At 41.0% G+C, this 23,527-nt stretch overlaps 2 protein-coding genes across 2 annotated transcripts in view; both read left to right on the plus strand.

The window, feature by feature from the left end:
- Positions 1-1,091: 1,091 nt before the first annotated feature.
- Positions 1,092-12,137, plus strand: LOC140723998 (ubiquitin carboxyl-terminal hydrolase 47-like). Its single transcript, XM_073038498.1, has 7 exons — positions 1,092-1,167; positions 1,362-1,391; positions 2,254-2,356; positions 5,227-5,342; positions 6,339-6,427; positions 9,053-9,184; positions 11,736-12,137. The coding sequence occupies exons 2-7, from the start codon at positions 1,373-1,375 to the stop codon at positions 11,907-11,909; spliced, it is 633 nt and encodes a 210-aa protein (XP_072894599.1). The 5' UTR covers positions 1,092-1,167; positions 1,362-1,372; the 3' UTR covers positions 11,910-12,137.
- LOC140724583 (ubiquitin carboxyl-terminal hydrolase 47-like) overlaps positions 11,982-23,527 on the plus strand; it is a 39,937-nt gene continuing 28,391 nt past the window's right edge. The window contains exons 1-2 of the mRNA XM_073039011.1: positions 11,982-11,993; positions 12,176-12,313. Coding sequence (XP_072895112.1) covers positions 11,982-11,993; positions 12,176-12,313 — 150 coding nt within the window. The remainder of the gene's footprint in view (positions 11,994-12,175; positions 12,314-23,527) is intronic.

The following is a 23,527-nucleotide window of genomic DNA, read 5'->3' on the forward strand; positions in this document are numbered from 1 at the left end:
CAAAAAATCTCATTTATCTGGGCTTCTCATTAAGTTACTTCAACAGCACCTTCTGAGCCAGCGAGTTATATAACCATACAACAATTACAGCACGGAAACAGACCATCTCGGCCCCTCTAGTCCATGCCGAACGCTTACTCCCACCTAGTCCCACCTACCTGCACTCAGCCATAACCCTCCATTCCTTTCCTGTCCATATACCTATCTCAATTTTTTGAAAATGACAAATGTTATACCACCCAGAATAACAAATACAACTCTTCGCACAAAAAAGTCTTGTTTCCAGCTGATGTTGTGATATCACCTCTTATTTTCAGCACCACCTCAGATTCATTGGGTGGGAAACTTTGCCCCTGGCTGAATGGTCGGGACCTTCTCAAAATCCCATTCCATGTTTGGTACTCTCCTGATTTGATCCAGAGTGAAATTTACTGAGGATCTGCAAAATTCTGAACAAACTTAATGAGTTGTCACAATTGACCCAGGACTTCAGCCCACCAGCCCGGAGTTTTTGCGCATAAGCAACCTTGGTCGCCTGACCGTACATGCGCCATTTGCGGTCTGCCAAGTTTTCAGCTCTCTGGGGAGGTTGTCTCACCCCTGCCAGTTGTCAGCAATGTCCTATAGGCCAATGAGTTTCCTGTCCGAACTGCTTAACTTCCTTCTCGTTACAACTCGGTTGCTAGCAACTTGCAAGAGGCCCAGGAATAAAAAGACTCGGGTAACCACATAAGATTTGTGTGAATAGATGCATTCAAAGGCGGGTGGGGTGGATTAAAGTCGTCCTCCGCTCTCACACACGGAATTGGATGGCCAATACTACTGGATGGGGTCCCCGCTCCTGAAATCCAAATCAAAACACATTGGTTTTAAATCCCACCTGAAAGATCCGGCGACAATTGTCTATAAAGTAATATTCCTCTGTACAACTTGCTTGTAACGAGCACAAGTGGGCGCCATAGTATATTAAACCTATAACTTCCTTGTTTTTCCACTCTGTAGAGACCGCCCCTGGTTCAGACAAAGTGAAACAAGAAGTGTTAACTATATATAAAACGCTAACAAGTGACAGAATTTTGAGGTGGCTCCGGCGTTGTGTTTACATACCGATAGTGCTTGTCACGCTCTATTTGTTTAACTGGTTCCAAAAGTCTATCGGCTCTCAAAGTATGAAGTGTAATTCACCCTTAACCATTCATGTATTACTGTAAAGACAAATCTTTCGCTTTTGAGCTCTTGATAAGATGTATACTCTGGTTGAATTTAAGCATGATGCGTTGCAGAACCTCTCTCTCTCGCTCTCTCTCTCTCTGTTGTACGTAATGACTTTATAACTTAATTTTATTGGTAATGTTTTGCAGACCACAACAAAATGATGGACAGTAACTCAGGTAAGGCGATGAAAGCAGCGGCCCTGTGTGGAGTAGTGGGGGGGAGGTGTTAGCGCGAAGGGCGAGGGTGAGAAGTCAATTCAAAGTGGAATGGCACGTCACAGTTCAAGGATCAGCATTCAGTGCTGGACGAAGAAGATAAAAGAATGCGATCAGTAGTTATACCACATTCATGTTGTAGGTGTAGGGCGTTATTTCAAAAGTTCTCAAATGATCTCCCTCTGCCCTAGTCTTCCATGCTCTGCATGAGTTTCTGTATTTGTGTAACTCTGAACTTCGAACTGCTCATTTCACTGTTTTAACCTGGTAGTCATTTATTCAACCTTTGCACTCTTGGCGCTTGACATTCTCTGAATAATTCACAAAAATGTGGCATCTTTCTGTTTCCAAACTACTGTTTAATATCTCTTCTCTTCGGGTCTGCTTCAGTTGCTGGCGGAGCATCTCTAATACTCTCACACACCAATTGGTAAGTTAGTGTTAATTTGGGAGTTGCTGGGCTGCACAGTTCTAAGGGTTGACAGGGCTTTATCTCAAGTAATCTACAATAGAATGTATATCATCTTCTTTTACCCAGTTATAATTTGTCCTTTCACAAACAAGAGAAATCTGCAGATGTTGGGAATCTGAGCAATGATTTCAGGCTGAGACCTTTCAGCAGAACTTTTCCATAGATGCTGCCTGTCCTGCTGAGTTCCTCCAGCATTCTGTGTGTGCGGTTTTGAAATTTCCCTGTTGATCATAAAGCTTTTTGCTAAACTTTCTTACATTGTGAGGATTGTTATAAGGAACCACCTGAAACAGAATTGATGTTATTTGGGTATTAAACAACTTTTCCATTTACTTCCTGGTTTTATTACAGGTAAACATTTTGTTGGATTGAAAAATCAGGGAGCCACAAGTTATCTGAACACATTACTTCAAACATGGTTCATGACCCAGGAAGTTAAAGAATGCATTACTAGGTAGGATTGAGAATTGCATAGTTGCACCATCTCTGATGGTGGTGTCTGAAAAGAGGATGCTGTCCAAGTTACATGCCATCTTGGACAATGACTCCCATCTGCTCCATAATATACTGGTTAGGCACAGGAGTACATTCAGCCAGATTCATTCCACCAAGATGTAACTCAGCATGATAGGAAGTCATTCCTACCTGTGGCCATGAAACTTTACAACTCCTCCCTAGGAGTGTCAGACACCCTGAGCCAATAGGCTGGTCCTGGACTTATTTCCACTGGGCATGATTAACCTATTATTATTTAATTATTTATGGTTTTATATTGCTATATTTCTTCACTATTCTTGGTTGGTGCGGCTGTAACAAATCCCACTTTCCCTCGCGATCAATAAAGTATGTCTGTCTGTCTGTCCATATAATGACTACTCTATTTTATATAGAAATACAGTGTATGATGATGGGGTGGTAAACTAGATTAGTAAGTATGCCGATGATACGAAGATAGGTGGCGTTGTGGATAATGAAGTAGGTTTTCAAAGCTTGCAGAAAGATTTAGGCCAGTTAGAAGTGTAGGCTGAAAGATGACAGATGGAGTTTAATGCTGATAAGTGTGAGGTGCTACATTTTGGTAGGAATAATCCAAATAGCACATACATGGTAAATGATAGGGCATTGAAGAATGCAGTAGAACAGAGTGATCTAGGAATAATGGTGCATAGTTCCCTGAAGATGGAATCTCATGTGGATAGGGTGGTGAAGAAAGCTTTTGGTATGCTGGCCTTTATAAATCAGAGCATTGAGTATAGGAATTGGGATGTAATGTTAAAATTGTACAAGGCATTGGTAAGGCCAAATTTGGAGTATTGTGTACAGTTCTGGTCACCAAATTATAGGAAAGATGTCAACAAAATAGAGACAGTACAGAGGAGATTTACTAGAATGTTACCTGGGTTTCAGCACCTAAGTTACAGAGAAAGGTTGAACAAGTTAGGTCTTTATTCTTTGGAACATAGAAGGTTGAGGGGGGACTTGATAGAGGTATTTAAAATTATGAGGGGGGATAGATAGAGTTGACGTTGATAGGCTTTTTCCATTGAGAGTAGGGGAGATTCAAACAAGAGGACATGAGTTGAGAGTTAGGGGGCAAAAGTTTAGGGGTAATATGATGGGGAAATTCTTTACTCAGAGAGTGGTTGCTGTGTGCAACGAGCTTCCAGTAAAAATGATAGAGGTAGGTTCGATATTGTCATTTAAAGTAAAATTGGATAGGTATATGGACAGGAAATGAATGGAGGGTTATGGGCTGAGTGCAGGTTGGTGGGACTCGGTGAGAGTAAGCGTTCGGCACGGACTAGAAGGGCCGAGATGGCCTGTTTCCATGCTGTAATTGTTATATGGTTATATGGTTATAAAGGTACTTCAGTAAGAAACATTTAGAGGGATATTAGTTGAACAAAGGTAAATAGAACTAGCTTAGATGTGAATCTTGTTCAATATAGTCTAGTTAGGCCAAAGGTGCCATTTCTACACTGGAGGACACTGTGTTTTGGGGAAAATAAATATCCAGATTGATAAAAAGTTTAGAACTTAGAAGTTGGGGATGAACGTTTATTTGAAATGGGGAATGCAACCTAGATAACCACAAGTAAGTGATTACCAGGGGAAGGAATGTAATGGTGATGTCTGTATGGTCAGTACTTTTATTCAAGACTTAAGACAAGGACAGAACATGTTGGACATAGTCAGCTGCTCAGGGTGGTCCTATGGGGGACAAATAGGAGTTCATATTTTACAACAGCGGTAGTTTCTCTTGCTTATTGATTATTCAGTCATGATTGATTAACTCAATTCTAAAAATAATGAAGGACTTAGGAAAGTAACATTTATTCTGTAGGTACAGGGACATTTCAAAATTAAAATGTGCATAAAATTGGTATTTGTGGTGGCCACATCATTGGGGAATAAGTTCTGAGTTCCTTGATTTTTCAGAAGACTCTGGTAAAATCATCATCGTGAATTTGTAAAGGGAAAATCACATTAAAATAATTGGTTATTTTTATCAATTGGGTAGCACATAATATGGGTCAAAGTAAATTTATGACCAATATACATGTATGTCACCAGATACAACCCTGATTCATTTTCTTGCAGGTAAACTCAATAAATTCAATAACTATAATACAATCAGTTAAAGACTGCACCCAACAGGGCTGTCAACCAGTGTGCAAAAGGCACAATCAGTACAAATTCAAAAGAAAATAGAAAAGAGAAAAATAATAAATATTTGATAAATATGGAGTCCTTGAAAGTGATTCAAGAGGTTGTGGGAACAGTTCAGTGATGGGCAAGTAAAGTTGAATGAAGTTATCCTCTGGCTCCAGAGCTGATGGTTGAAGGGTAATAACTGTTCCTGAACCTGGCTGTGTGAGTCTTTGCATTCCTGTATCTTCCTGATGGCAACAGGATCAGAGAGCATGTCCTGGGTGTGGGGGTTCCTGATCATGGATGCAGCTTCCCTGCGACAGAACTCCATGTAGATGTGCTCACTGGCAAGGAGGGCTTTACCCGTGATGGACTGGGTTGAATCCTCTATATTTTTATTGGATTTTCAGTGCAATGGCATTGGTGTTTCCATACCAGGCCATGATGCAGCCAGTCAATAAACTCTCCACTACACAGCTACAGAGGTTGGCTAGAGTTTTAGATGTCATTCTCAATCTTCGTAGAGGTGCTGCCGTGCTCTCTTCATAATTGCACTGAAATGCTGGGCCCAGGACAGGTCCTTGGAAATGATAGCACTGCGGAGTTTAAAGTTGCTGACCCTCTCAGAGGTTTTAAGCGATGTAAAATTTCACTGTTTCATATTTTTTGCAGCTACAAAGAACAAGATTCATTAATTTGCGAGTTGCGTTCCCTGTTTGAACGATTATCAAATGGGAATGAACGGTCCTTGAGCACAGAACAGTTGACCTCCCAATTGAAGTTGAATGGTAAGCAATAGACACATCCATGCTTTCATCAGTTAGCAGTATGCCAGTTTACTGATTTAAAGAAAGTTTCTCAAATCCATAGCATTCTGCTGCTTGATATATTTATGATTGAAATTTTCCGTAGCTGGGATCAGTTTTGTGGACTCACAGAAGAAAGGTATTTGGATTAACTAAAAATAGTTTCAAACTCCATATGCTCAGCAAATATATGTGTAAATTAGCTTGGAGTTCTAGTTACTCATCAGAGTTGAAATAATAGGGTGGCACAGAGGTTAAGTTACCAGAGATCTGGTCTCACCATCCAGAGAGCTGAGTTCAAATCCAATTGCAATATTTATTTTAAAATTTAAACTGCAGAATTTCTTATGGTATTTATCGAGATTTGCAACTGTTAGCTGGCCGAGTTGGGTATTAAGCAAAAGGTGAGATCAGTATAACATCCCCAGTCTGAGTGACGGAATTACCATCAGTTCCAGAAGTTTCCTGCTGGGCTTCAGCAAGACCAGACAGAAAGTTGTGGAAGGGAGGAAGGGAGGATGTGCACAAGGAGCCTGGCCAGGATGCCCATAAACCAGAAATTTACCGGTGGTACATAATGAAATAATTGTTGTCCAGACACTCAGTGAGGGAGTCACTGAACAAATAAATAAATAAAATGGGATTTGTGTAAATGGGTGATTGGTGCAGACTTGATGTACTGAAAGGATTTCTGCAAATACATAGCAAATATTTCAAGTTGATGATTTATCATCAAAATCTGATGGAAGGTCGTCAACCTGAAACATTGGCTCTACTTTTCTCCCTCCAGGGAGGCTGTTTGACCCGCCGAATGCCTCTATCATTTTCAATTTTTTACTTCAAATTCATACATCAGTAATTTATATTATAAAATTAATAATCACAGAACATTAACTGGGAAATCGATGCTAATATAAGCAACTATATTATTTGAACTTGTATGCTTACTTTAACATTTTTTTAAACCATTCTGTGAAGTTTACAAACAGAGAGATATAGAGGAATGTTTTCGCAGGCTGGTGAACAAACTGAATAGCAAAATGGATCAGGAGCATAATATTCTGAAGGTAAAATTGATCTGTTATGATACTGATAATCGATTTGTTTTTAAAATGTGCCTCGGTTTACCTGTAATTCGATCTGTACTTTTTCATTTTCCTTTTTCCTCCTTTAGCATTATTTCTATACCAGTACCTGTCATTCTTTACCGCCTGCTTCCTTAAATGTTCCATCAACTGTTTGCTCGATCTTCAGTTGATCACCCATTCTTCCATAGTCTAGCACATACCGTAAATCATTTTTGATTGTTTTAAAATCCCAGGTAAGATGTGAAGCCAAATGGTTGAGTCATCTACAATAACAGCCTTGAAAAGATGGTGGGACAAGTAGATGGAAAGGTATATTGGCCAAATGTTTGCAAATTGGTTTAGCTTGAATGGACATATTGGTCAGCATGGATCGATTGGGCCAAAGGGCCTGTTTCAGTGCTGTATGACTCTGTGTCCAATAAACGATTTGTAATGCAATCATAAACTGATTTTTATTGATGTATTTCTGCCATCGTTACAATTCATTCACTGATCTGGTCTTACTCTGCCAGAACCTCTGGTTATGACTTCATATACTTACCTTCCAGAGAGTGACCCACCCTTATGGTCTCCTCTCCTTCAGTCAGCACAAATTTCCATCTCAAGCACACACAGACATTCCTCAAGGTTCACCACACCACCTTTGCACAGCAAAATGTTCTGTCACTGAAAAGTGCTGAGTAAGATGGAGGAAGGAAACACAGGCAACTGATTGATAATTATCTATCACTATACCTTTATCACCTTTGATCACATTTGTTGTCTTCCTGATGAAAAATTGTGCTCCTCTTCACCATATTAATTCAATGTCTCATGCTGTACTCCTGAAAAAACACCATTGTGGACATCTTCATAAGATGGTGCATCAAGAAGGCAGCGTCCATATTTAAGGACCCTCACCATCTAGGACATGGGGAGGAGGTACAAGAGCCTGAAGACCACACTCAGAGCTTTAGATGCACCTTCTAGAAAAGACAATCCTCAAGAGGGATCAGAAGTGGAGAGAGTGAGCAATTTCAAGTTCCTGGGTGTCAGTATCTCTGAGACCTAGCCAGAACACAAAACATTGATGCAGGTATAAAGAAGGCAAGCAGCAGCTATATTTCCTTAGGAGTTTGAGGAGCTTTGGTTTGTCAACTAAAACAGTGGAAAATTACAAATGCATTCAGACTGGCTGCATCATCATCTGATGGGGTGGGGTGCTACTGCACAAGATCAAAATATGTTGCAGAAAGTTGGAAAATTAGTCAGCTCTAGCAAGATTATCAGCCTCCATAGTACTCTGTAGTATTCAAGACATCTTCAAGGAGCAGTGCCTTAGGAAGGGTTGCATCCATCATTGATGATCTCCACCACCCAGGACATGCCCTCTTCACACTGCTACCATCAGAAAGGAAGTATTTTGCACCACTTATTTTGATTTAACTATATATATATACACACACTGTAATTCAGATTGTTTTCACCATATTTATTTGACATGTATTTCATTGTTCTGTTGCTGTAAAGTTAACAAATTTCATGGCATATGCCAATGATATTAAATCTGATTCTGCTTCCCCTCTCCCATCAGATTTCTGAACAATCAGTAAACTCATGATCACAACTTCACAATTGCTCTTTTCTACAGTTCATTTATTTATTGTACACAGTAGGCAGTCGTCAGTCCCGGGGGGTCATGGGTTTGCATCTCTGGTGGACTGTGTCCTCTCCAGGGTGCAAGCCTGGATGCAATGATTTGAGGAACTCGCTGTTGCCCATGTAGCAGGATCCCCTCTCCACATCACTGATGTAGTTCAAGGGAAGGGCAAGCCCCGATACAGCTTGGGATCGTGTCGTCACAGAGGTTGTCAGGGTGAAGTTGTATACAACATCAAACTGCCTTAGGGACCCCGGCTCCTGATTTCTTCCTCGGGGTTTACTCCTGAAGCCTTTTCCATTGGTGGGTATGGCCGCAAGGCAGCAGGGTTTTAAAATCAGAATCTTCCTCTCCAAGGCGGGCTGCTGTCCAAGGCTGAAGAGCTCCACCTGCCCAAAGCAGGTGCTAGTGGCCCGCCTTTGCCCCTTCTCTTGTCAGTAGAAACTGGTCTGCCCGGTCTATGTGAAGGGCAAGAGTTGGACTTGGTTTTCAGAGTCTGTTAGAGTCACATGCCATTTGGAACACTTTATAGGCAGTGGGAGCTTGTCCCCACTACCAGCCCTGCTATGCCAACCTTAGGAATGTATTTATTGTACATTATGGGAATTTTTGCAGCTTGTACTGTACTGCTGCCTAACCAGCAAATTTCACAACACGTATCAGTGATAATTAACCTGTTTCTGATACATGAGAGCAATGTTTCCAGTGTCAGAGGGAAAACGATGGCCGGTCACTTCCTTCTTGTGCCACACTCCTGTGAAGCTGAACAAGAGCAGCCAATCAGTGTTGTTGCCAAGGTATCATATTCACGTGGTGTTCATCCCTTAAGGATATTTATTGTACACCTTAATCAAACAAATGAGGAATCAGAATTTTTGAGCGTAGTTTATTAAGTATCAGTGTTCTTGTACTAAATTCCAACTGATGGATCACAGGCTCAGATCTCATTGGGTTATGTCTTGTAGATTTATCAGGTCACCATGGTTAACTCACTGAAATGTTTAAAATGCGCACAATCTATGGATGAAGACACTTTTTTCCTGGATATTCCTCTATCTGTTTGCTCGGCTAATGCTGCAGAAAAGTTTGATTCCATGGTAAGTTAAAAAAATACAAGGAAAATAAGTTAAACTTTTTTTAAAAATTAGAGCAATTTATTACTTTCCTGCAATGAGTTTGACATCACATTTTATGTTGGTTTCATGAAGATGAGTCTGGACAATTTACAAATTAACTATCCATTGTTTCACAATGATAATTCACAATAACTGATGTTTAAAAAAGTGTCATATCTTTAGACTTCTATTTTTGTAAATTCAAGAAGGATGGGATTGTTAACATGAGGAGCTTTGGAAGCCACGATAGTGTAGTGGTTAGAGCCATGCTCTTACAACCCAGGACGTTCTCATGTTTGGAATTCATTTCTGGCACCGTTCTGTGAGAGTTTATACATTCTCCCCGTGGATTGCGTGGGTTTTCTCCTTTTGCTCCCACAGTCTCTATTGCATGGGCTAGTACAGTGGTCCCTAACCACCGGGCCGCGAGGAAATGATATGATTTGTCGATACGAAATGGCGTATAAGTCAACTGCACCTTTCCTCATTTTCTGTCACGTCCACTGTTGAACTTGAATGCTTGCGAGGTCATCAGTCGCTTAAACGCAGTGATACCATTGCGCCAGGGATCACTGGTTGGCTTCAGGTAACCGGCCACCTCGTGCGGCCAGTGAGAAGTGCCGTTGCTACTAGCCTGGAGCGCGGACAGATGGGCACCACCTCTAAACCTGTTTGGCCTACCGAATTTTTGTGGAGAACCCGGTGCTAAAATATTCGCAGACAACCTAATTCAGGCTCAGGGTTTTCTAAGTATCAGAGCAGCTAGCTACCTTGCTGTGATCTACTGAAAGTCATCCCCTGAGCCAAACTTTTGTCAGCTGATAGATCCTACCTACGTACAAAGGGGGATGGGCGCGCCTCGGTCGGTCGGTCTCTCTTTCTGGACTGTGACCGCCGCAGCCCCGGCATGGGGACTTCTGGCACTTACCTTGTCCTCTCACTGGTGTGTTGCAATGACTTTATATGTTCATCCGAGGAAAATAAGTACTGTGTGTTTAATAGCCAAGTGTTACTTAAAATGTTATGATGCTATTGACCTATAAGTGAGTTATAATAGACATCACTATATTCATGTGAGGAAAATATGCGCTGTATGTTTAATATAAAATTTGTTAGATAAACCCTTTTAGAATTGAGTGTATCAGCCACTTATAAGTGACTTATAGTTGACTTATCACCTATATTCCGGTCATGATTGCCACCACCCACCACCCCCCCGGTCGGCCGGTCTGCCAGAATGTTGTCAATATTAAACCGGTCTGTGGTACAAAAAAGGTTGGTGATCCCTGGGCTAGTAGGTTACTTGGTCGTTGTAAATTGTCCTGTGATGAGGTTGGGGTTAATTGGGGTTGTGGGTTTGCTGGGACAGCATGGCTCGAAGGGCCAGAGAGGCCGACTCCACACTGTATTGCTAATTAACTAACTGACTGACCACCTGTATTGCTTCTTACCTCAAAACATAAAATACTTAATCCTAAAGGAAGAGTAAATAATCAAAAAAAATTAAGGACACCTAATCTCTTTTGACCTCAGTATGATCTTGCATATTCATGATTTTTTAAATTAACTTTTCTCAAAGTGTTGAGATATCAATTGGCTAGTTTTGTCAACAATTTGACAAGTTGATGCATTCCACATCGAACCTCTCCTGGAGACTAGTGGCTGATTTGGAGTTTCCCAGTAGTTATAATGGAAAATCTGATCACTGACTTGCACCGGCTTAGACTTGGGACAAGTCTAAATATATAGAGTTACATTTTAGTGAAAGGGGACAGCGCTGGGTGTTACTAAAAGCATGATTAATTGTTAACTTCAATGTTCTGGAACATTTTAACTATTTTAAGCATTTAGAATTAATTTCTAAAATAATTACTTATCGTAATAGGATTTTTTGTTTACTAATAGTTTTTAACTGTAACTGTACGTGAAAATCAAAGTGTTTTCACACATTTAGCAGCCTGGTACATCAAAGTTTTCAGATAACAATTGTGCCACACCTGGGCCTTGTATAGGTCCCCTCCAACAAGAGAGGCCAACCATCTCGTCTTAATATCCAGTGGTATTGCCATTGACAATTTGCCTATTATTAATATAGTAGGTTTTAGCATTGAGTAGAGGGTCTACTTGTGCAGTAACTACCAGTTACAGCATGCATTGAAGCCCATACTACAGCTGACTAAGTGTTTAAGAATTGGGACACCACGGTGGTGTAACGGTTAGTGCGACCCTACTACAGCTCGGGCATCAGAATTTGGAGTTCAGTTCTGATTCCATCCGTAAGATATTTGTTCATCCTTCCTGTGAGCCTATGGGATTCCTCCGGGTGCTCCGGTTTCCTTCACATCCCAAAGGCATTCTGGGTAGTAGGTTAACTGGTCATGGTAAATTATCCTCTGGTCAGGCAATGGTTAAACAGGTGGGTTGCCTGGTGGTGCAACTCATTGGGCTGGAGGGGCCTGTTTCGAGCTGTATCTCTAAACAAAATGGACATGATCTGGTACCTTTTCTCTATCCTGTTCCTTTCTACTTAAAGGAAAAGAGTCTTGAACAGTTTTTGAAGGAGGAAAGAATGGAAGGTGACAACAAATGTTATTGTAACAACTGTGATATGAAGACTGAAACGTCATCAGTAAGTATTCCAATCAGTCATCCTGGTATTTCTGTAATTCTTCATGCTGCAAATCAGAGGAGCAATAGAAGCAGCTGAATGGTAAAAATAATATTTTTTCCTGGACAAATCATCTCCTTGAGCCCTTTAGTACTGCCAGATGTCAGTGCAATGTCTCCACTGGTGAGACGTGTCAAGTACATACAATGTGGAATTCCATATGAAATGTATTCACATGAGGATTTACAACACGGAGAGTGAATGGCTGCAACATTTGAAATGTATAGCAAAGAGATCTGCTAATCTTCAGCTTTGCATTGATGAAACAGGAAAAGTAAAACTCATCTCTACCTTTCATTTTTCAGAGATACTATTTTAAGCACTTGCCACAAATTCTTACATTTCAACTGAAGCGCTTTGAATTCGATTACAACTACATGGCATTTCAGAAAATTACAGATTGCATTACCTTTCCACTTGATTTGAAATTTACAAGATCTCAGGTAACATTTTTGTCATTAGTAACAATATGTCAGTATAAACTAATATTGAATTTTAAATTGTGGTGCATTCCAGAATGTGATAATTTGCATCATGCATTTTCAGTATGATTAACTCAGCAACCCCAGGGGATTAAGAAGCATTGTTCTGTCGGGGCTCCGGATTATGGTTGGCAGTAACTATCAGTAGTTCTTTGTAGTACGGTTTTTTAGTTTTCCACACTTCTTGATTGTTGACAGTAACTCTTAGCCAGTTACTATTGTTTCTTCCACTTCTTGCTGTTTTTGTGTTTTTTTTAGATTTTAATACTTGATATATCAAATATTTCAAAAAATAATCTTCAGCTTTATCTCAGTTAGACTTTGGAGCATTTTGATTTTTCTCTGAATATTCACTGTGTTTGAGGTTGGAAATAGAACTTGGCTAATGCAGTATGTATGGCTCTGATACATCCAGTGCTAGATGGTAGGAAGTCTTCACCATCACCACTGTCAGCAGCAGTAAGGTATTATGATGAAGTTATTCATTTCAGCTGCTCTGTTAATAGCGAAAACATACTGAGGTAGTTTTCACATTGAATGACAGTATATGTCTACTGTCCATTGACCTTCTAGCTCTGCCGTAAAAAACAGTCATAGAAAAGTATAGCACAGAAAGAAGCCCTTTGCCCAATCTAGTCCACCCTGAAATCATTTAAACTGCCTATCCCCATCAACCTGCACCAGGAGCATGGCCTTCCCACACCCCTCCCCTACCCCTACCATCCACGTACCGATCCAAACTTTGCTTAAGTATTGAAATTGAGATTGCCTGCACCACTTGTGCTGGAGCTCATTCCGCACTCTCATGACCCTCTGAGTGAAGAAGGTTCACCTCATATTCCCCTTAAACTTTTCACCATTCACCCTAAACCCATGACCTCTGGTTGTGGTCCCACCCAACCTCAGTGGAAAAAGCCTGCTTGCAGTTATTCATTCTATACCCCTCGTTAGCTTGTATGCCTGTATCAAATCTCTTCTCAATCTTTGATGTTCTAAGGAATAAGGTCCTAACCTATTCAATCTTTCCTTATAACTCAGCTTCTCCAGACCAATTAGCATCCTTGTAAATTTCCTCTGCACTCTTCCTACCTTATTTACTTCTTTCCTGTTGCTAGGTGACCAAAACTGCATCGGATACTCCAAATTAGTACTCACCAACATCTTACACAACTTCAACATGACATCCCATCTCCTGTACTCAATACTTTAACTTATGAAGTCCAATGTGCCAAAAGCTTTCTTTAAAACTGAAATGCCATGGGTGATTACTATTAACACTGATGTCACTGGAAATGAAAAACAGAAGGGATGTTTAAAGGGCCAGGCAAAGATAATGTCATTTACATGCTTGCCAAAGATCCCCACTCCCACTTTCTGAAATATTTTTGAGACGCTTTATAAGAAGCATTGATTCATAGATTAGATACTTAATGGGATGTTTTTTTCAAATTCCAGAAGTGTTATCTCTGTTTCAAGGAATAAATTACGTTCAAAATGAAGGGAATCCCACATTCTGAGTTGCTGAGTTCCAACCTGATTCTGGATGAATCTTTATTTACATTTCAACCCTTGTGTTACTATGAAATAAAACTGCTTTACTCAATAGGGTAATTAAGGTATATTTGATCATTAAACATACAAAGCACAGAAAGACTTTCGGGAAATGTTATGCATGCCCTCACTTTAGATCCAACAACCTGGCCTCCACAGCTGCATGTGGCAATAAATTCCACAAATTCACCACACTTTGGCTAAAGAAATTTCTCTGCATCTCTGTTTTGAAAGAGTGTCCCTCTATCTTGAGGCTGTGTCCTCTTGTCTCAGACTATCCCACCATGGGAGATATCCTTTCCATTTCCACTCTGTCTAGGCCTTTCAACACTCAAAAAGTTTAAATGAGATCTCCCCCCCAATCCTTCTGAATTCCAGTGAATACAGGCGCAGGGCCATCAAAAGTTCCTCATATGATAACCCTTTCATTCCTGGAATCATCCTTGTCAACCTTCTCTGGACTGTCTCCAATGCCAGCACATCTTTTCTAAGATGAGGGGTCCAAAACTGTTCACAATACTCAAGGAGAGGCCTCACCAGTGCCTTAAAAAGCTTCAGCATCACATCCTTACTCTTGTATTCTAGACCTCTTGAAATGAATGATAACATGGTATATGCCTTCCTCACCACTGACTCAACCTGCAAGCTAACCTTTAGGGTGTTCTGCACAAAGACTCCCAAGTCCCTGTGCATCTCAGATTCCTGGATTTTCTCCCCATTTAGAAAATAGTCTGCACATTTATTTCTACTACCAATGTGCATGACCATACATTTTCCAACATTGTATTTCATTTGACACGTTCTTGCCCATTCTCCTAATCTGTCTAAGTCCTTCTGAATGCTACCTGTTTCCTCAACACTACCTGCCCCTCCACCAATCTTTGTATCATCTGCAAACTTGGCAACAAAGCCATCTATTCCATCATCTAAATCATTTTCATACAGCATGAAAAGAAGTGGTCCCAACACGGACCTCTGTGGAACACCACTAGTCACTGGCAGCCAACCAGAAAAGGATCATTTTATTCCCACTCACTGCCTTTTACCAATCAACCAATGCTCTAACCATGTTAGTAACTTTCTTGTAATACCATGGGCTCTTAACTTGGTAAGCACCCTCATGTGTGACACCTTGTCAAAGGCCTTCTGAAAGTACAAATATACAACATCCACTGCATCCTCTTTATCTAACCTACTTGTAATCTCCTCAAAGAATTCCAGCAGGTTCGTCAGGCAGGATTTTCCCTGAAGGAAACCATGCTGACTTTCTACTATCTTGTCCTATGTCACCGAGTACTCCATCACCTCATCCTTAACAACTGACTCCAACATCTTCCCAACCACTGAGGTCCAGCTAACTGGTCTATAATTTCCTTTCTGCTGCCATCCTCCTTAAAGAGTGGAATGACATTTACAAATTTCCCAGTCCTCTGGCACCATGCCAGAGTCCATTGATTTTTGAAAGATCATTTCTGGTGCTGCCGCAATCTCTAATGCTACCTCTTTCTAGGACACAGTTCCTCTGTGTCAGTAACTGCACCCACTTCTCTTCCTTCACACATGACAACATCAGGCATGCTGCTAGTGTCTTCCACAGTGAAAACTGATATAAAATACGCATTTAGTTCATCAGCCATCTCCTTGTCCCCCGTTATTATTTCTCCTGCCTCATTTTCTAGCAGTCCTACATCCACCCTCTTGTATTTTTAACATAAAATTTACTATCCACTTTGATAGTATTTGCTAGCTTGCTTTCATATTTCATCTTTTCCCTTCTAGTGATTTTTTTAGTTGCTCTCTGCAAGTTTTAAAAAAACTTTCCAATACTCTATCTTCCCATTAATTATTTTCTTTGTTGTATGCCCTTTCTTTTGCTTTTACAATAGCTTTGATTTCCTTTGTCAGCCATGGTTGTACTATTTTACCATTTGAGTATTTCTTCATTTTTGGAAAACATGACCTGCACCTTCCGCATTTTTCCCAGAAGTGCGCACTAGCAGCCCCTTCCAATTTACTTTGGCCAACTCCTCTCATACCACTGTAATTTCACTTACTCCACAGAAATACTGCTCCATCAGACTTTACTTTCTCCCTATCAAATTTCAAGTTGAACTCAGTTATATTGTGATCATTGGTTCTTATGGGCTCTTTCACCTTAAGCTCTCTAATCGTCTCTTGTTCATTACATAACACAGAATCCAGTATAGCTGATCCCCTAGTAGGCTTAATGACAAATTGCTCTTTTTATTTCAAACTTTCTTTTATAACTGCTATCAACGTCCTTTTACCCTTGACGTTTCTTAACTCAACCCCCAAGGATTCAACATCTTCCGATCCTATATTACATCTTTCTACTGATTTTATGCCATTCTTTACCAGTAGAGCCACACCACCCCCTCTGCCTACCTTCCTATATCTCTGATGTAACATGTAACCTAGGACATTCAGCTCCCAATTCCAATCATCCTTCAGCCACAATTCAGTGATGGCTACAACATCATACCTGGTAATCTGCAGTACTACAACAAAGTCATCCACTTTATACTATGTGCATTTAGATAAAACAACTTGAGTACGGTGTTTGCTGTCCTTTCCAACTCTGCATCCCTAATGTTTTGATGCTCAGCCTGTTGGCTACAACCAAGTCCCATCACCTGCCGGCCCTTCCTGACAGTCTGACTGCATGCTTATCTTTACTTTTTTACCATCCATCCCTTCCCCCTTGCAAAATTAGTTTAAATCCTCCCCAACAGCTCTAACAAACCTGCATACAAGAATATTGGTCCCCCTTGGGTTCAGGTCACTTTTGAACTGGACTCCAGAAGAGATCCCAATGATCCAAGAACCTGAAGTCCTGCCCCATGCACCAGCTTCTCAGACACACATTTATGTGCCAAATTGTCCTGTTCTGCCCTCACTGGCATGTAGCACAGGCAGCAATCCAGAAATTACTACTCAGGAGGGCCTGCTTCTTAGCTTTCTACCTCGCTCTCTAAATTCTCTTTGCTTTTCCTTCCAATGTCATTGGTATCAAAATGTTGTTGACGCAATCTGAGACATCCCTGACCCTGGAATCTAGGAGGCAACATACCATCCGGGTGTCCCATTCACGTCTACACAATCTCCTGCCTGTCCCCTTCACCACCTCTATCACTACCGCTCTCTTCTCTCTTTTTCCCTTCTGCACCACGGAGCCATGCGCAGTGCCTGTAACCCGGTTGCTGTGGTATTCTCCCAGGAGGTCATTCCTCCACGTAAGTATCCAAAGCGGTATACTGTACTTATATTTGAGGGGAATGGCCACAGGTTTGCTCTGCTCTAACTGCCTATTTCCAGTAAACCTATCCTCAGATACGGCATGTATTGTTGACTCTTTTCAGCAATGCCGTTGCTACATTCAGCATTTAATTTAGAGATCATTCAAATTTTGTGCATTTTTCATTGGTTTTCAAGATGAGAGTGCAGACAAGTAAGCCTTCCTATTTAGACCACAGCACTGCATTTGTGTTAGCTGTTCTTTTCCAAATCTTTTTGGAGTTAGTGTTAATCACATTTGAGCCATAAAGATTCAATATTGTTCAGTATCATTTCCAATGAAAAGGTGTAAAACAGAACGAATAATTGTTACTGTGGATCCGATACAACAGAAAATAAACACAATGAGATAAAGGATATAATAATAAAATACACAGTAAATATAAATACCCAAGACAGCTTATATAGATTGAATGTATGTCCTTAAAGCGGTGCTAGGCACTGGAGTGTCTAAACATAAGGGGTCCTGACAGGAAATATTAAAGTAATGGTGGTGGGAGGTGTGGAAGCATTGGTTAGTGGGTAGAGGTGTTGATCAGCCTTGCTGCTTGAGGAAAGTAAATGGTTTTGAGTGTGGTGGTTCTGGGGTGGTGATAAGTTGCCTCATCCTGATGAGAATACGACAAGCAATCCATGAGGAGGGTCGGGGGTGGGGGGGTTCCCTTTTATACACCTTTCTCTATATAACTGTATAACAATTACAGCACGGAAACAGGCCATCTCGGCCCTTCTAGTCCATGACGAATGCTTACTCTCACCTAATCTCACTGACTTGCACTCAGCCCATAACCCTCCATTCCTTTCCTGTCCATATACCTATCCAATTTTGCTTTAAATGACAACACCGAACCTGCCTCTACCACTTCTACTGGAAGCTCATTCCACACAGCTACCACTCTCTGAGTAAAGAAATCCCCCCTCATTTTACCCTTAAACTTTTGCCCCCTAAGTCTCAACCCATGTCCTCTTCTTTGAATCTCCCCTACTCTCAAAGGAAAAAGCCTATCTATGTCAACTCTATCTAGCCCCCTCATAATTTTAAATACCTCCATCAAGTCCCCCCTCAACCTTCTATGCTCCAAAGAATAAAGACCTAACTTGTTCAATCTTCCCCTGTAACTTAGGTGCTGAAACCCAGGTAACGTTCTAGTAAATCTTCTCTGTACTCTCTCTATTTTGTTGACATCTTTCCTATAATTCAGTGACCAGAACTGTACACAATACTCCAAATTTGGCCTTACCAATGCCTTGTACAATTTTAACATTACATCCCAATTCCTATACTCAATGCTCTGATTTATAAAGGCCAACATACCAAAAGCTTTCTTCACCACCCTATCGACATGAGATTCCACCTTCAGGGAACTATGCACCATTATTCCTAGATCACTCTGTTCTACTGCATTTTTCAATGCCCTATCATTTACCATGTATGTGCTATTTGGATTATTCCTACCAAAATGTAGCACCTCACACTTATCAGCATTAAACGCCATCTGCCATTGCACAGCCCACTCTTTTAACTGGCCTAAATCTCTCTGCAAACTTTGAAAACCTACTTCATTATCCACAACACCACCTACCTTAGTATCATCTGCATAGTTACTAATCTAATTTACCACCCCATCATCCAGATCATTAATGTATATGACAAACAACATTGGACCCAGTACAGATCACTGAGGCACACCACTAGTCACCGGCCTCCAATCTGACGAACAGTTATCCACTACTACTCTCTGGCATCTCCCATCCAGCCACTGTTGAATCCATTTTACTACTTCAATATTAATACCTAACAATTGAACCTTCCTAACTAACCTTCCGTGCGGAACCTTGTCAAAGGCCTTACTGAAGTCCATATAGACAACATCCACTGCTTTACCCTTGTCAACTTTCCTCGTAACTTCTTCAAAAAATTCAATAAGATTTGTCAAACATGACCTTCCACGCACAAATCCATGTTGACTGTTCCTAATCAGACCCTGTCTATCAGATAATTATATATACCATCTCTAAGAATACTTTCCATTAATTTACCCACCACTGACGTCAAACTGACAGGCCTATAATTACTAGGTTTACTCTTAGAACCCTATTTAAACAATGGAACCACATGAGCAATATGCCAATCCTCCAGCACCATCCCCATTTCTAATGACATTTGAAATATTTCTGTCAGAGTCCCTGCTATTTCTACAGTAACCTCCCTCAAGGTCCTAGGGAATATCCTGTCAGGATCCGGAGATTTATCCACTTTTATATTCCTTAAAAGCGCCAGTACTTCCTCCTCTTTAATCGTCATAGTTTCCATAACTTCCCTACTTGTTTCCCTTACCTTACACAATTCAATATCCTTCTCCTTAGTGAATACCGAAGAAAAGAAATTGTTCAAAATCTCCCCCATCTCTTTTGGCTCCACACATAGCTGTCCACTCTGATTCTCTAAGGGTCCAATTTTATCCCTCACTATCCTTTTGCTATTAATATAACTGTAGAAACTGTTCGGATTTATTTTCACATTATTTGCCAAAGCAACCTCGTATCTTCTATTAGCTTTTCTAATTTCTTTCTTAAGATTCTTCTTACATTCTTTATATTCCTCGAACACCTCATTTACTCCATGCTGCCTATATTTATTGTAGATATCTCTCTTTTTCCTAACCAATTTTCCAATATCCCTTGAAAACCATAGCTCTCTCAAACTTTTAACCTTTCCTTTCAACCTAACAGGAACATAAAGATTCTGTACCCTCAAAATTTCACCTTTAAATGACCGCCATTTCTCTATTACATCCTTCCCATTAAACAAATTGTCCCAATCCACTCCTTCTAAATCCTTTCACATCGCCTCAAAGTTAGCCTTTCTCTAATCAAAAATCTCAACCCTGGGTCCAGTCCTATCCTTCTCCATAATTATAATATATATCCTTGATGGTGAGTCAGCTGGTGCATGAGATCTATTGGGCAGTTTTCTCTACCTGTTGTACAGCCCTCCTATCTGCCATGTTGCAGCTTGCTTACCATGCAGTGTTCCAACATGTTAGGAAGCAATCTTCTGTGGATCTGTAGAATGATGTATGTGTAGTTGTGCATAGTCCAGCTCTCTTCAGCCTCCTCAGAAAGTCAAGGCATTGGTGAGCTTTCATAATAGTGTAGGATGTGTTCTGGGACCATGAGAGCTTGTGCAAGATCTGAACTCGCAGGAGTTTAAAACTGCTCACAGTTCCACTGCTATGCTGTCACTGTAAAGAGGGGTGCGAGTTCTCCTGAAGTAAATAACCATCTCCTTTGTCTCATTGACATTGAGGAAGAGGTTGTTTGCCTGGTACTAGGCCTTGAGCTCTTCTACCTCTTCCCTTTAGTCCATCTCATTGTTGTTGGTGATGAGCCCCACCACTGTCATGTCATCAGTGAACATGACTACGTGATGACATAGGGGTTTGGGTTTGTAGTCATGTGTGAGCAGTGTGTACAGCAAACGCCCTGGATTGAGGGTTGAGGATGATGCCGAGGGAGGAGCACTTGTACATCCTGACTCTCTGAGGTCTGTTGGTCAGGAAGTTCAACACCCAGTTGCACAGTGGTATTTTTAGACTGAGGAGTCGGAGTTTGTTCACCAAGGTCTGTGGAACAATAATGTTGAATGCTGAACTGAAACCCAGAAACAGTATTCTGGCATCAGTGTCCTTGTTTTCTAGGCGAATCTCCCACAACCAGTGACTCAGCAGTGCAGTAGATACACCAACTGCCTTTGTGAATATGCACATGTCAGCTGATTATTATTTCATTGTGATAGTATTTAACTCCATTCATTCCGTCATAGTATTTATTGAGACTTGGACGCAGCACAGCAAATCTTCGCTGTCTGCTTACATTCGGCCTTGCCTGAGAAATTGGACTGTTGAGTCAACTGACTCTGAAGACTAGCAGTATTCATTCTAAATTTAGTTGTTCTTTTCAGCTGCAGTGAAGGCTTCATTTTGCTTTTGAGAGTTTTAGATAACTTCTCTGTTTGGCCGAGCGTTTATTGTTTTCACTTCCCTTTAACACTGTTCGCATTAAAGTCTGTGAAATATCGATCTGCTTCAGTGTCTCTCACTCCACACTTGGACCATATCAGAACCTGGTGATGGCAAGTCTCAACCACATAAAGATGGACCCAGCGGAGAGAGAGCAGATGACCTTGGCAATGAGATTCATTGGTCAGGGTGATTTGGCAAGGAATAAAAGTTCCATTAGAATTCCTATGTATAAACTCTTGTTTCTGTCTCCATCATGACAGAAGGATCTTGCCAAGTAGTGGACCCAGGAAAGTTTGAACAGTGACGTTTTGACATTGGTGGCTTGAGGAGAGGGTGACTTTATTCTCAATGCATGTCCTGACTCTACATTCCAAGCTTCTCTAGTCTGCATAGACTTTCTCCAGTGACCATTCGAAGATTCTGTGTTAATTTTATTGTTGAAGCAGGTGCCCAATAAGCTACAATTGGAGGGTTCTCATTTCGATAAGGATTCGTCTCACAGAGTCACCTCCGTATCAGCTCTTGTTTCTGTCTCTACATGTAAGTCTTTGGCTCCAATATTGGCAGTGCACACCATGGAACTTATTTAGCAGCATCACTGAAGGACATTTTGGACAAGTCCCTCATCCAGGCCTTCCAGTGGACACAGGTCTGTGGCACCTCAGAGGCTGTGCCTGGAGAGAAGGGCCTTTTCGCAACCACAGATTCGGCAGCACAGTTGATACGGCAATTGACTTGTAAATATGCATGTGTCAGCTAATTATTATTTCATTGTGATAGTATTTAACTCCATTCATTCCATTATAGTATTTGTCGATACTTGGACATAGCACAGCAACACTTCGCTGTCTGCTTGCATTCGGCCTTGCCTGAGAAATTGGACTGTCGAGTCAACTGACTCTGAAGATTAGTGGTATTCGTTTTCTATTTAGTTGTTCTTTTCAGCTGCACCGTAGGCCTCATTTTCCATTTGACAGTTTTAGTTCACTGCTCTGTTTGGCCTAGTGTTTATTGTTTTCTATTCCCTTTAACACTGTTCGCATTAAAATCTGTTTAATATCGACCCGCTTCAGTGTCCCTCAATCCACGCTTAGGTCATATCCGAACCTGGTGACAGTATCCTGGCCAGGTGCATGACAGATGTTGTGCTATCTATTGTAAGGTAGATGTCTAATGTCCTGCAACAAATGTCTAATATTGCAGTAATGGAGGTTTGGAGATGTGCCATTGTCGGTCATTCAGAGTGCTTCATGATTACTGGTGACTGTGCCACTATTTAGTTCTGCAGGTGTAGATTTCTTTGGTTCAGGGATGATGGTGGCTGATTTGAAGCATTTGGGTCAGCAGACTAGATGAGTGATGAGTTGAAGATACTCATGAGGTGTCAGTGAGCTGCTGTGTACAGTCCCTGAGTATTCAGCATGGAATATCTTTTGGGTCAGCCATCTTATGGAGTTTGAATCTGCAGAGTCTTCGTCACATCTGTTGCTGTTACAGACAGTGGCTGCTCACCTGGAAGAGGATTACGTTTCATGGCCGATGTGTTACATGCCTCAAAGCATGCAATAAAATTGCTGGAGTGTCAGGGAGGGAGCTGTCACTGGTAAAGTCAATGCAGTTTTTCCTTGTGTAGTCAGTAATGCACTTCGTGCTCAGCAACATATGCCAGGGTTGGGTATCGGACAGTTGTTCCAGAATTTTTTGTGTGAAGGCTCTCATTGCCCACTTGATACCTATGATTAGGTTTCTCCTGGTGGCCCTGATAGCTGTTCGATCTCTATGATGTGAATAAATCAGTGTTGCAGTCAACATCGATCTAAGCAGCATCGATTATGGTCACATAACTACTTGAAAAGCCACAACATATTTTCGAGATAAGATAAGAAAATTTCCAGGCTAGGTAAAACAATAACCAACTAATGTATGAATATCAGGCATTTATTGCCTTATTTTAAGAAGTTTATGTTGGTCAATGTACTGAGTGCACTGGAAAATGGAATGTATCAGAATCCTGGAGCACTGCACACAGCTAAATGAGTTTGCCTGAGATAAACTGTGAATGAGCAGGACATCCCTTTTATGAGACTCTGTCACATTATAGGAAAATTAATATCCTGATTTCTTGCATTCATGCTCACACACAGTTGAATAATGCCAGGAATAATTGCCATGTGGATTTTGTTGAAGAAAATGAAAGAGCTGTTCAACATCAAGAACTGGCGGATTTGAAGCGCGTGGGGTCAGCAGCCTGGAGGAGTGAATTGTTGAAGATATCCATGAAGGT

The sequence above is a fragment of the Hemitrygon akajei genome, chromosome 3 (assembly GCF_048418815.1).
Source record: "Hemitrygon akajei chromosome 3, sHemAka1.3, whole genome shotgun sequence".
Taxonomy (NCBI): Eukaryota; Metazoa; Chordata; class Chondrichthyes; order Myliobatiformes; family Dasyatidae; genus Hemitrygon; species Hemitrygon akajei.